The 14,902-nt window shown below is 35.7% G+C and overlaps 1 protein-coding gene across 1 annotated transcript in view; it reads right to left on the bottom strand.

Annotated features, from left to right (window-relative positions):
• Nucleotides 1-14,902, bottom strand: part of LOC135222604 (cell adhesion molecule Dscam1-like) — a 677,404-nt gene that overhangs the window by 431,280 nt on the left and 231,222 nt on the right. Inside the window, 1 exon segment of the mRNA XM_064260698.1 lies at nucleotides 8,644-8,830. Coding sequence (XP_064116768.1) covers nucleotides 8,644-8,830 — 187 coding nt within the window.

The following is a 14,902-nucleotide window of genomic DNA, read 5'->3' on the forward strand; positions in this document are numbered from 1 at the left end:
TGGAGAGTAATGCTGATCGTGATGTGCAACACAAGTCACGCCATCTGACTCTTCTGCGCCGAGTATGACCTCCTCCGTCTCTCTTCACCAGCATCAGTGTAGAACACAGATCCTCATGAAAGGATTCAACCGTAGCATAGGTGTGTCTATACTCACGCCCCCCTCTCCCCTCTCCTCCCCATGCAAGATCGAGTTCAAAATCAGGGGTTAAGTTTACAGTCTACTTGTAACAAAATTTGGGAAATTGATGGGATAAAACAGTGAGCTGATTAAAAGTTTTCAAAAACAAAAAGAAAATGGGAATAATAATAAAGAATAATAATAAAAAAAAAATACAGCTGAGACGACATCTAAGGAATGACCAAAAAACAAAGGCAAAAGTTAGATTATGACCGTCATACCACAAGGGCACGACTTCTGCCAACTTTTAGAATAGTGCCTTTTGCATACCCTTACAGCACGTAACCAATTTTGCTGTACTAACTATCGGCGTCCTTGCAGACGTCTTGACAGCACGATCCTAAAGATGTCAGAAAATAGGTCGCGTGACATCGTCTCCCCTCCCTGGCTAGCTCTTCCGTTGTTCAGTAGCAAATGTTCTTCTTGAACATTTCTTTGTTATTATTCTTCGGCCAACGTTTTTCACAACTGCCTTTCTCTTATTCCTTTGAACATGTTTTTCCTCGAGGACCTTCTCTGCTGCACTGGCAATCTCTTTTCTTGACTGCCTTCGGGATTATTTCGTGGGATACGTCGTCAATATTATGATGACTATTTTAAGCCGTTATTCTCCAGGAGTCACTTAAATGGAACATACTCCTTCCAAGAAGCTAAGTAGGACTGGCAAATGCAATGCGATTTAATTCACAGAATTTGCTACCGTTCTGCGTCATCACACCAATGTTTGTAAATTAACTGTGCCTTGATGAGTTAGCAGTCATCCAAAGTTTTCACTTTTAAGGAAATAAATAAGTGTGGCATTATAGAAACGTGGTTAAAAATAAACTAACCCGACCTAGAATATAACTGCTTTACATGACAAAGAGGATAGAACACTCACAGTCTACCAAATTCAATATCGAAAATACTGGCGTACAAAAAAACTAATACACTTCATCATTTCATGAGTAATTCAAAATTCATTAATCAAATTACATGGGAATACAATGGTTTTAATTATTCATACGTTTATTACAAAACTAACCGAAAGACTCGTGCACGCAAGGATCAAATGTTTGGCAATAATGATTCAGTTATATAATAAATCATTTCCGACGTCCTTTACGGGACATATTTCCTCTGAAGCTTCAATTAAATCAAAATATCACTAAATGGTTTTGGAGGAATTTTGTTCGGTTCCAAAGGCTTACCTATTTTAATTGTTTAGTTTAAAAGGGATCAAAAATTGCTTTGTAGCTTTACGGAGATTAATTCCACTATTTGTAAAAAAAATGGCGGGGTTATTTGGAGGGATTTTTGGACGGAGCAATAATTACGCGGCAAATCCAGGAGAGAATCATGCCATTCATGGGAACGCTTCCCGGCGCTCCTTTTCCAATAACACATCAGCATATTCCTCCACAGAGACGTCAACCAATCGAATGGACGAATATACTAACCCTCAAAGCCCTTTGTTTGTCAAAAAAAAAAAAAAAAAAAAAAAAAAAATTATTCACAAGTCAACCTGAATTTATAATTGATCAGAAGGGACTCCATTGCAGGATCACTTTCGTATTTTCCAAATGTCTCCTGCACTTTTACATGAAGTCCACAGAGGCTTCGATGAATGCCGAATGCTAAAATACAGCCGAGAAAAAAGAATGGAAAGCTTCGCCATAGCGAATTTAACTTTGAAAGTCGACTGAGAGCTTTTCTGATAGAGGGACAGATCGATTTTAAACTAATATAAACTAACATTCACTAATACGCCAACGTAATATTACAATGGTTCAAAATATTGTACAGAGAAGTCTGAAAAGGACAGACATCAATGTGAGCTTGAAAATGAGGGAGCTTGTATTGTCAACTTATGGAAAAATCTTTACAAATCCATTTCTAATATCGATGAGGTACCGACAGGAGGGAATAACAACTCTATCATTATTATTAGCGTCCCTGTACCTTTGCTGCTTCCTACATACATCTAGTGTATTATGTTTCTTCGCATTTATTATCCGTAGGGAGGCTATGTGAGTCAAGAGCACGAAAAATCATTACTATTCAGAAAAACAAGCATTAAAATGAAGTGAAAACGTTAATTGGATAAACGAGTTTCCAGAAAACAGAATACCGTATGTCAAAACAGGAAGTGAAAGACGTTATTAAACAAAGAAAAAAAGCTGACCAATGTACAAACTACTAAAAAAAGATAAGTGCACAACAATATATAGAAAGATCAAGGCAACACTGCAAGCACTCCACTCTGTAAGTTTTGACCGCCTGGAACGGTATCATTGCGAGAAAGTGTCAATGAATGACATGAATTACCTGGAATAAAACGGAGACACCTACGTACATAATAAAATGAGAAAATCAATAAACGAATAACCCAAGAGTCGCTAAAACTTCCCGAATTTAATTTGAATAGAGAGGGTGAGAGAGATGAAGAGATGGGGTGCCGGTCTCCACTCTGCACAAGTTGGAGGTGTTGGGCAGGAAACCTGCAGAAGGACATGGCGTCTTTCCTCATCGACGCGGGCCATGCCGTCCCAACTTCCCTCCCATCTGGAATCGACAGTATCAACTTCCCACCCTCTGGGCTCGGCAGCAGCCTCAACTTCAAACATCTTGAGGGGCTGCAACTTTCCGCGTCTACTCACTTACGTCACCGGCTCTCGGGCCTGCCTGTGACCCACCCAAATGTCTAGACAACTAAATAACGCTGATATCCTCTTTCTCTAATAACGAGTCAGCAACCCTAACTTTAAAGGTATTTGTGCAGCTATTTTTACCAATTTAATATGCATGACTTATCAAACAGGTCAGGAAAACAAACGTACAGTGACGAATGAATTAGTCGAACATGGAGCAAAAACATCGTATTCAGCACATAACCGGTAGGAACCAAAAAGAATCAATTGGAAAGTGGCACAACAGAGCACCTTGCACTGATATATGTGTAATAAATTTTATCCTAGACAACAGACGTAGGCAACCGCAAAAATTTGGACGAACATATTTTCTTCTTTACCCAAAAACGCACTTTTACCGCCTCAACAATCTTCTGGCGCTTTTAAATTTCGGCTCAAGTACCTGTCCGGAGGAGGGGTGGGGGGGCGGGCTTACAGAAACAATAGTAACAACCGACCAACTCTCTCCTTTAATAACAATGAACGAAAAGGCTTTGACTGGAGGATGGTGCGGAGAAAAGGTGGCCGCACGCCACGCAACAGCCGAAATTGATGTGGCTGTTGTGGCCAAAAGGAAAGGCACTTTTTTTTTTTTTACCGAGGGGACCTGTGAAGGATGATACGTCAAAAAAGGATGACCTTCCCCCAACCCCGAATGAATACATGCAAACGAAAAGGTATATCATGAAAAACCCGGAGAAAACTCTAACGAATCAGATTGTCATCAGAAAAGGGTTTACCGAAGTTTGATCACTTTTATTCGTGTACTTCTCTCAGAACTCTTCGAAAAGAACATATCACAAAAATGATTACATAAAGAATTAAGGAAACAAGTTTGGGGAGGGAAATGTCACAAAAAAGTGCAATAAAGATGATTAAAAAGAGGGCACAACTCTCAGCATCAAATTTCCAAAAGTGAACAAAGAAGCTGGGCGTTGAAAAGCAGACGAGAAGGGGAAGGAGAGAGAAAGAAAAACATGAGACTTCGGCTTTTTCACAATTCTCTTGTGGTTCACATTAATTATCTAATGGCACCCTGCCACCGCTGTTTTCTTTACATCTATTTAATCAGTGTCATCGACGGTGTCAAATATCAATACTGCCGATACACCCCTAAACCTCCCCCCCTTCCTCCGCCCCCAACCCACCTCGCTGCTCTCTCTCTCTCTCTCTCTCTCCTACAATACATACCGTTGGTAATGTCAACCCATGCAGAATATATATTTCGGGATCCTTCTTTGTCTACAGACTCGTCTCCAATGTTGCATTTTATAAATGAATGAATATCTTTAAAATTTCGATGCCTTCCGGTACAAGCATATCCACGGTCGTTAGTCAACATACATATCTGCTCTCACGTAAATGAAAGGTAAACAGGTAATGGAAATAGCTCAGTAAAAGAGGAAATCTTCGAAGCGTCAACCTAAAAGCCCTTGACATGACTGAGTGAAGACTTGACGTTCTTCGTTTTGTTTTCGAAGCGCCATTAGACCGCGCCGTACAACTCCACTTAATTTGAGGATGTTCTCAAGCCGCGTGATGACATCTTGTACAAATCTTGTCACACAAAAGTAGGATTTGCTTACATAGGAATTTTTTTTAGCGATAGTTTCCAAACTGTTTACGGAGCGTTGTCATTCAATGGGACGTTAGAATTACATTTCATAACCACTATTAACAATATTAATTATGCAATGCACGTCACCTATCTGCATTACATTGTTTTGCATTTTCTTATTTCATAATTTGCGATAATTGAATTATAGTTACCGTTCAACATGAGCGCACATTGGCATGGCTACTGCCTTGCCAAGAAAACTTCCAAAGAATGATAAAACACAGCGAGACAGCTGCAGAAATATTCAGACAAAAGCAATGACGACAAATCAAAATATCAACGGGTGCACGCGAGAATGCTTCGTGAGCATCTATATAAAAGTTAAGGCAAAGGACGAATAAGACGGATACATGTGACGGTGTCAGTCAAAGTGACCTCACCTTCACCTGACACTAAATCCAGCCTTGCCGAGCCCACAGTATCACCGCCTGAAAAGCAGTCAACCCCAGAACACCAACTAAGGCAATGGTCCAGGCGCGAGGGCCACGTCGCTTCGTGGTATGAGGAGTCGTCGTACTCTATCAGTGTGAAGAAACACATGGCAACATTTTCGTATAAAAGTCATCATTATTCTCTTATTGAAGGTTTTCTTTTTATGGATTTGGATTTTTCCCAGATAGTGGCCCCAACAAGGCTCTGAGTTCGTTATCTAGGACTATATTTCTTGGGGTCATTATCTAAGATCGAACTACTTGGGGTCACTATCTGGGAAAGATTCATGGATTTAATATATTATTGAAATGTCTCAATTTGAGTATATAATTTTTCTTAATTAACTAAAACGGCATAAAGAATAGATGAAACAAGCTCAGCTGAACGCGAAATATACAACAGAGGAGCATGAAAAGTCTAATCTTACTGAACGTGAATCAATGCAGCACTTGTATTCTGAAGGGAAAAATTGATACATTACTATTTTATTTTAAAAGGCAGTACATGGTACCGGAAAAAAAGAACGACAAAGGAGAGTCACAGAAAAATACATTTTACAAAACAGAATTAGACGGAAATATGAAAAAAGAACAATATTTTTTTGACTCGAAGAAAATAGTAACAATGAAATCCAGCAACTGCAATATAAAAAAAAAAAAAAAAAAAAAAAATATATATATATAATAAATATATATATATATATATATATATATATATATATATATATATATATATATATATATATGATATATATATATATATAACATTGAGTAACAAAGAAAAAACTGAGACAGTCAGAAGTGAAGCAACGAAAGCTGGTGACGATACATATTATTGATGAATATGCAAAAACAGACGAATCATATGAACATTCAATAAAAAAAAAGTATTTCTATTGCATTAATGAATCAGATGTTTTTTGCTAATTACTATCTCTATAACACTCTGAGCTAAGTCTTTTTTTCATATTTACTTATGTGCTCATGGTGAATAATAATAATAATAAAAATAATAATAATAATAATAATAATAATAATAATAATAATAATAATAATAATAATAATACTGTTAAAAACAATTGCAGAATTAAGTGAGCTGATTTTATATAGCTTTTTCTATTTTTCTTACAATTCGGTTCTCAGGCTCAGCGATGTTTCTGAGTAACTGGCCAATATTCATATTGGGAATTTTCAAAAACAGATAAATGCTAAAAGTAATCTTTTATTTTATTAGAACAGGATCTCAGGTCCAGGTCAAGCAGGGGTCGTCGCCAGTGCAAGTATTATTCCGTAGGTGTAGTACAATTCCGGGCCGGGGTCGTCTTTGGTTTAGAACATCGCTGAGCCTGAGAACCGAATTGTAAGAAAAATAGAAAACAAAAAGCAATATATAAAATCAACTCGCTTAATTCTGCCATTCTTTTTAACAGCATTTGCCTAAAAGAGCGTCTTCTACCAAAATAATAATAATAATAATAATAATAATAATAATAATAATAATAATAATAATAATAATAATAATAATAATAATAATAATAATAATAAATTGCAAATGTATTACAATGATGACATGGGTATGAGTTAAGAGCCGAAATGTAAAAATGAAAATGATTATAGCAATGTATCTCCAAAAACGAGACAAAGAGGTCATTTTGAGACCGAAAAATATGACAATGGCTTCCGGAACAGGTAGGTTGTGATATTTGTCTAAACAGAGTGAATAGCACCATACTCTATTTTCGGCACTGGAAGGAGAGAGCGAGAGGAGGAAGAGTTGGGAGGTAAGAGATTGGAGGAAGAGGGAGGGAGAGAGAGTGACGAGAGAGAGAGACTGAGAGAGAGAGGGGTGGCGGAGGGGGGGGGGGTTATCTTTTTGTCCGCGACAGCTTTTGTTCTAAGCAGTTTTCTTTCTACGTAAATATGACATTTACCATTTTTATTTTTGTTGTATATACGTGAATTTGTCGACTCATATTTTTTGGTACCTATTCTTACCGATTAGATAGAAGTATGTAATAATACATTTTTCCAAATTTCGTAAAGTTGAGTGATCAGGTTTAGAAATCAACATACAATGCTTAACATAACATCACACAAGCATAACCTCACTCCACAGATGAATGTAATAGACCGGAGGAACCTGGTGTGATCGGCAAGGGGCCATCATGATACCCAAGAAGATTAAACAAAAATGAGTCAAGATAAACACCTCACAATTTACAAGATTCAATGCCCTCTAAGATAAAATTCCCAACGTGAAGGACGCCAAACTGCATCAATATTCCCTAACATTAAATTCTCCATGTGAAGGACACTAACTTTCGACGATATTCCCTATGGTTAAATTCTTCACGTGAATGACGCCAACCTTCATCTGTATTCTCTAAGATTAAAATATCTACGTGAAGGACACCAACCTATCTCATTATTCTCAATGATTAAATTCTCCACGTGAAAGAACGCCAACATTCCCAAATATTCTTTAAAATTAAAAACTCCATGTGAAGGACACCAACCTTCCCCAATATTCCCTAAGATTAAATTCTCCACATGAAAGACACCAACTTTCCTCAATATTCTCTAAGATTAAACTCTACACGTGAAGGACACCAACCTCACTCCATATTCTCTAAGATCAAATTCTCCATATGAAGGACATCAACCTTCCTCAACATTCCCTAAGTTTAAATTCTCCACATGAAAGACCCCAACCTTCCACCATATTCTCTAAGATTAAATTCTCCATGTGAAGGACATCAACCTTTCCAAATATCCCAAAAGCTCAAATTCTCCATGTGAAGGACACCAACCTTCCTCAATATTCTCTAAGGTTAAATTTCTCACCAAAGCGTGATCCGACCTTCAGCTTAATCAGAGTGCATGCTAAAATCTACGGTCAAGTAGCGTGTTGTTTCACCATCGAAAATTAAAATAAATACGCTTCATTTTATTAGAAATCATTGTTCTGTTAATGTTTAGCATGCCCATTATTTATTGTTTCAATTTTCATTCTGATAAATAAATCATAAATTTCCTATCCAGAAATTCGTGTATTTATAAGTCAACGCAAAACACCTATTCAGTCCTTTTTAGACTTTTTCGAAGAGGTTTTTTAACCCCCGACAAGATCAACAACAGCAACAACAACAAAAACAACAAAGTAGCTTACAGGCTTACTCCCCGAGTAAGCGAAAATACTGATCAGAGTGAAACCCCTCATCCGCATACGCTCCTCGAAGTTACCAATGCCGACATGACCAGTTCATACTCGAAAACAATTTCATCAGTCAGGTAAGGCTTCATACTGCCCCGTCTTCTGAAACAGTTTCTGCAGTAATGTATGAGTGTTCACCTAATTATTCATTTCAAGGAGACATTTTATTTTCTTGATAACCACATGATGAATTTCATGAAAAAACATTCTCTTAATTAAAGTTCTGGATTTTCTCTAACCTAGTAAAACAATCCTAAATAAAAAAAAAGCCCACTTCCTATGGAAAAATGAGCATATTACTCTAATTGGAACAAAAAACACACAACGGTCAACTACTTACTACAAACGTCTACTTTACGAAACCACAAAATTAAACATTTTAAATATTACACCTATTTTCTCTCAACTTTAAACAACAACAAATTAAGCGAAAAAGCCTTCAAATACAAAAAAAAAAAAAAAAAAAAAAAAAAAAAAAAAAAAAAAAAAATGTATGCAAATGCCCAATATTCATTACAGCTAGAAGCTTACCTGATGCCTGGATGTGAGGTCACCACGTCGCCGGCAGCACCCTGCCAGGTGATGGTTGGGGGAGGGGTCCCTAGAGCGGCACATCGCAGAGTCACACCTGTGTTATTGGTCAGGTAAGTCCTGGATGCTGGCTCCAGCACCAGCAAGGGCCCAGGGCCTCTGTCAGTCGCGCTGATGCTTTGGACACCTGAGGATAAAAAAAAATAAAATGAATCGTTATGAACTTTAGGACAGGACTTTGTTTTGTCTAAATGAAATATTGGCACACTTTTTAAACCAGACTCCTAAAGAATAAATGGTAATAAGAATTAGGAAAAAAAGGCCTACACTGGACACAAAGGATTAAGGGATTTTTTCAAGAAAATTATTAAGTAGACAAGATACTTTAGGTTACGTAAAATGAAATGCAATGTATCAAAGATTTGCTATTAGGCGACAGAAAGGGAAGCTGTTGAGAGAGAGAGATAGAGAGAGAGAGAGAGAGAGAGATGAGAGGAGAGAGAGAGAGAGAGAAGACGAGAGTAGAGATGAGAGAGAGAGAGTTAAAATTCCCAGTATTTGAATAAACCTATTCTTAGCTTGATGTTGTTAAATCACCGGGCGAGTGTTCAATGGCGCGGTCCTTGAACACGTAGACGGTGTTCAAACAGCCATCAATGAACAAAAGGCTTCGAGAGCTGCCCCCAGATTATCAGATCAGGCTTGACAATTTGTCTTTCAATTTTTGAAGGGGGAGGGAGAAAGGGAGGTGAAGGGGGATGGGGAAGAGCGAAACGTTTATGCCGACGTGGGCAGGATATTAAATCGAGATAACTCAGTTATTTATCTATAAAATACTCCTCTATTACGATGAAATGGATCGCTCATTATCAAGTATTATTCTTGCCGAAGTTTAGTGCCTTAGATATTTTACTAAGTAAGAGGAAGGATTGACTGGAGAGGTCAGTGGGAAAGTACGGGAAGGGAATGCAATGGAAAGAATAATGAAAAAGGATATGACGAGAACAGGGAAACAATGAAAAATGACAAGGGCACTCTGTTAAAACAAGGAAAAGATGACCATACGAAAATAAAAATAAAAATAGCTAAAAATGTAATGAGATGAAAGTATAAAAGGAGAGACTATCTTCTGAGAAAGGTTTAAAGTTACGGAATGCAATAGTAATTGCCCCTGAGTGGAACTCAAGAGCATTTAAAAGAGAAAATGAGCGGTTAGGAAGGCAAAATAAGTTGCACTTGCAAAGCAAAGCGAAGGAAGGGAAGGGAAGCGGAGATGGTTAAAGTAATCGACCACTGACGGGGAAATTTAAATGGATATAAAATAGAAGGGAAAATGAGGGAAAAAATATGAAGGATTACATGCATAAAATCGAATAATCTTGGTAAAAGACAGAAAAGAATGCTCGAGACAAAGTAAATGATGGTACCGTAGATTATAATTATATGAAAAAAATTTCCTGGTACAACGTGAATAATTCTTGACCCGCAATTATCCGGTAAATATTAGTCCAAGACGAAAAAAGGATTCATATTGCTATCAAATTACAATCTCACGAAAGGATGGGACTTCTGCGTGTATGTTCCCAACAAAAATCGGTTTGTTAGGTTCCTTTAAGTAAATGTTAAGAATTCGTAATAATACCCCGTAAAAATTACGTTTTCCTTTAAGAATGAATTAACATAAACCCTGGGTATGACAGAGGTCTCAGGTTTCCGTCAATGACCCATTTCAATATCACTCATCACATAGGTACTGAGCTCATATCCTCTTACTTCTTTTTAAATCTTACTGAGCTCATATCCTCTTGCTTCTTCTCTTTAAATCTCACTGATCTCATATCCTCTTACTTTTTCCTTTTAAATCTCACTGATCCCATATCCTCTTAGTTCTTTTTTTTTTTTTAAATCTTACTGATCTCTCTTATTTCTTTTTAAATCTCACTGATCCCATATCCACTTACATCTTCTTTTAAACCTTACTGATCTTATATCCTCTTACTTCTTTTAAAAATCTTACTGATCTCATATCCTCTTACTTCTTTTTAAATCTCACTGATCCCATATCTTCTTGTTTGTTCTTTTTAAATCGCTCTCATTTTTGCCATTTATACAGAAAGTATATTAGTCATTTACATATTGACCTAAAATGTAAAATAAAGGGGCTTCAAAACTTATCAGTTATACATTGACATAAAAAATACTTTTCACCTGAATATCAAACGAAAAATTTAATTTTTCATTTACGTATCAAAACGAAAAACACATATTTTCCTTTCAAATATAAATGACACAATATTCTAAAAAGTGTCAAAAGTAACAATAACAAATTTTCGTGACGTCAATTGTAATTGCTTCAGTTTCATATGTTTATTTTTCTTCCCTTTTTTTACTGTTAAATAAAGAAACGTTTTTCCTTTTTCATTATATTCTGTTACAGTTGCGTGTGCACTTATTTCTATTTTGCTGCGAAGAGGAAATGGCACAACTGAAAAGTGGAAATAAATTCTGCTAACGTTTTCTTTTTCATTATTGCCACGGCTATCCATTAATTGTATAACGTATTCACATACACACACACACAATATATATATACATATATATATATATATATATATATATATATATATATATATATATATATATATATATATATATATATCTAAACAACGGGAGCACCGCCCGTTGTTCACATAGGTAACGTTAGGCCAGAGTGGAAGGCAAACTGGTAACACTTTGTCCCTCCCCACTCTCTCTCTCTCCTGATACTCAACATCTCCTTTCCCCTCTCTCTCTCTCTCTCTCTCAGTAGCCATCTTGCTTGGTGAGACGTACCCGCGTGAAGTCACAATAATCAACAGATATCACAAGTTTAACATACGACTAGAATTTGAGAAATATCTAGAAGTGTTCGTGAACTATCGGTGATAAGATTAGTGTGAAAATAGTAGGATAAAGCGTCTTCTAAGTTAGTTTATCAAGTGTAATACTATAAATCAGAACAAGATGGCAGTAAGTTCCAACTGCGGGAAGAGGTGGCGTAATTTGGCGTGTTTAGCAAATTCGCAATATGATGAGGTAGCAGGAAGGGAACTGGCATTTCTCATCTATGAAATCAGCAACAGTCCTAACCAAAAAGATACAAAAGCATTCATAGATATATTAGAAGGATATAATCCTTCAAACTGGAACAAATCTAATGAAAACATCTTGAAAATAATTGAAGAAGTTCCAAATAAAATCCAAGTGGTCAAGAGACTCATAAAGAAAATATACATAAACCAACATATTCGACAAAGAAAATGAATAAGGTGAATCTTGTGAATATCCTAATTGATGCATTAGGAAAAAGAATGCCAAAAGCATGCAAACTGTGTAAGGTTTGGTATAGCATAGTCAATCCACAAAACCTAATCAGAAAATGTGCTGCATGCAACATTCCGACCCATCCACAGTGTGCTGAGGTAATACAAGATTTGAGAAAAGATACAAGAATTTTTTGTTCAACATGTCTATCATGGATAGACAATGTTATTAAATCAAGATTGAATGTACAAATAGTTGAGGATGAAGAAGAAGAGGAAGAGGAAGGAAGAAGAAGAAAAAGAAGAAGAGGAAAACGGAAGAAAAAGGAAAGGAAAAGGAAGGAAAAAGGAAAGAGAAGTAAACAAAAATGAAATGACAGAAAAAAATAAGGAAAACAAAGAACAAGATAAAAGTATGGATGCAGAGATAATCATTGATACTACATATGAGGCAATAAAGCAGCATACCTACGAAGAAATAAAATTACGATATGACAACAGAAAAGCAAATCCCGAAGAGGCTCTACCCAGATCTATACAATGACGGGGAAAGAGGAAAAAAATAGACAAGAAAGACAAAATCTGCAACCTTTTGAAAAGAGGGAATTGCAGATTTGGAGAAAGATGTTACTACAAACATCCTAAGATATGTCAAACTATGAAATATATGGTAAATGTGCATACTTAGATGGATATGGGGATGATTGCAGAGATCTGCATCCAAAAATATGTAAAAACCTAAAAGAAGGAAAAGGATGTAAGTTCGACAAAAAATGCAAATATATGCACCCTGTAGCCATGAATCATAATCAAATAAATAACCAACCAAGTAATAAAATCCAAAATAAGAAAGAAACAAATAAAGAGAGAAATCAAGAATATCAGGTAAAGAGAAAAGCAAACCACCAATGAGATATGCAGAGGTGTCAGCAAAAAATTTCAAAGCATCAGCTCCGAAATTCTACTCAAGAGATAATAACTGTATTTATTATGCAAGAGGATATTGCAGAAACGGAGAAATTGCAGATTCAGACACAAAATTAATAATTATGATGAAGGAAGATCAAATATTATGGAAAAGTTGGATTTTTTAATGTCAGAATTTCTGGAATGAAAAAAAGAACAACATACCAGAACAGGAAAGAGACATGGGAAAATCCTTATTACTACCAGTATTAAATGAAGGAGAAAACACGCAAACCATCATAGTGATGAATGCGCAGGGTTTAGTTACGAGTAACTCAAAAAGAAAAATAGAGTACTTAGAAGAACTAACCCAAAATGAAAAGAAAATAGATATAATGAATATAAGTGAAACCTGGTATTCCAAGAGACTGGAATGATGATCAAATAAAAGGGTTCCAAACTTATAGATCAGATAGAAAAAATAGGAATCAAGGGGGAACCGCAATATATGGGAAAGACAAAAAACAAGGAAAAATATATGAGAAATATAGTAACTCAGAATGTGAACTAATAGCGGTAGAATTTGAATCTGAAAAATTGATGAACATAGTAATATATAGACCTCTTAATACTAAAGAGTTTGACTTAATAATTGAAAAATTGGATGATATATGTAGAAATCACAAGGACTGGACTATTCTCCTATCTGGTGACTTCAACTTTCCTTTCGTAGAATGGAAAGAACGAATAGGAGATTGTGGTTGTACTTATACATATAAAAAAGAGAGTAATAGTAGTGCAGAAGATAAGAGGCAATTTGAAAAGCTATTAGATATGCTACTAGAATACAACATTCAACAAATAAATCACCTGCCAACAAGAAAGGAAAATACTTTAGACCTAGTATTTGTGAACGAGATGAATTATGTTAAAGAAATAATAGTTTATAATGCGAGTATTTCAGACCATAATGTCATAGAATTAACAGTTCATTCCAAAGCAAGTGAAAATAGAGATAAGCAAGAAATGAAAAAGTGGGAAGGATATGGAAAATACAACTTCTACAGTAAAAATATAAAATGGTCAGAAATTAATGAAGAATTAAACAAAGATTGGGATAACATTTTCGTAAAGTGATGACATAATGGGTAAATACGGAGATATTATATAAAATATTGGAGATAATAGTGGAAAAAATATATACCGAAGAAGAAAAGTAAAACATCATTCATGCATACAAGAGACAGAAGGATCTTGTTCCAGAAAATCAGAAAGTGGAAAAAAGGTCTTGCAAAGAAAAAAATGCATGGAAAGTTATAGAACTAAAAAGTAAGATAGAAAATGCAGAACAAAAGATTATACAATCAAAAGAAAATGAAAAACGGGACTTGGAAGAACCCTATTAAATATCAAGCAAAAACCCCAAACTATTATACTCATATGCGAAGAAGATGAATAAAAGAAGAATAGAAATAGGCCCTCTGAGAATTGAAGGGAGATTAACGAATGAAAAAAAAGGAAATTTGCAACATACTGGCAGAACGATATAAGAGAGAATTCACCCCTAGAATAGATAATGAAGATAATGATATAGAAGTAAGGGATGAAAATAGTGAATATTTAGCTGACATAGATATTAATGAAGCTGATATTGTGCAGGCTATTAATGAAATTAAAAATGGAGCTGCTGCAGGGCCTGATGGAATTCCTGCTATTTTGTTAAAGAAAGTAGTTCATTCTATCGCAAAGCCACTTGCAATATTATTAAGAAAAAGTGTAGATACAGGCAAGATATATGATGAGCACAAATTAGCATATATTACCCCTACTTTCAAAAGTGGATCAAGACTAGAGGCAAGTAATTATAGGCCTGTGAGTCTAACATCACATATTATGAAAGTGTATGAAAGGGTAATGAAGAAAAATATTATGAAACATTTAATAAAAAATAATTTGTTTAACAAAGGACAACATGGTTTCGTACCGGAAAAAGTACACAAACCCAACTGTTAGTCCACCGTGAAAACATATTCAAAAATATGAAAAGCGGA

This window comes from Macrobrachium nipponense, chromosome 8 (genome assembly GCF_015104395.2).
Source record: "Macrobrachium nipponense isolate FS-2020 chromosome 8, ASM1510439v2, whole genome shotgun sequence".
Classification (NCBI taxonomy): domain Eukaryota; kingdom Metazoa; phylum Arthropoda; class Malacostraca; order Decapoda; family Palaemonidae; genus Macrobrachium; species Macrobrachium nipponense.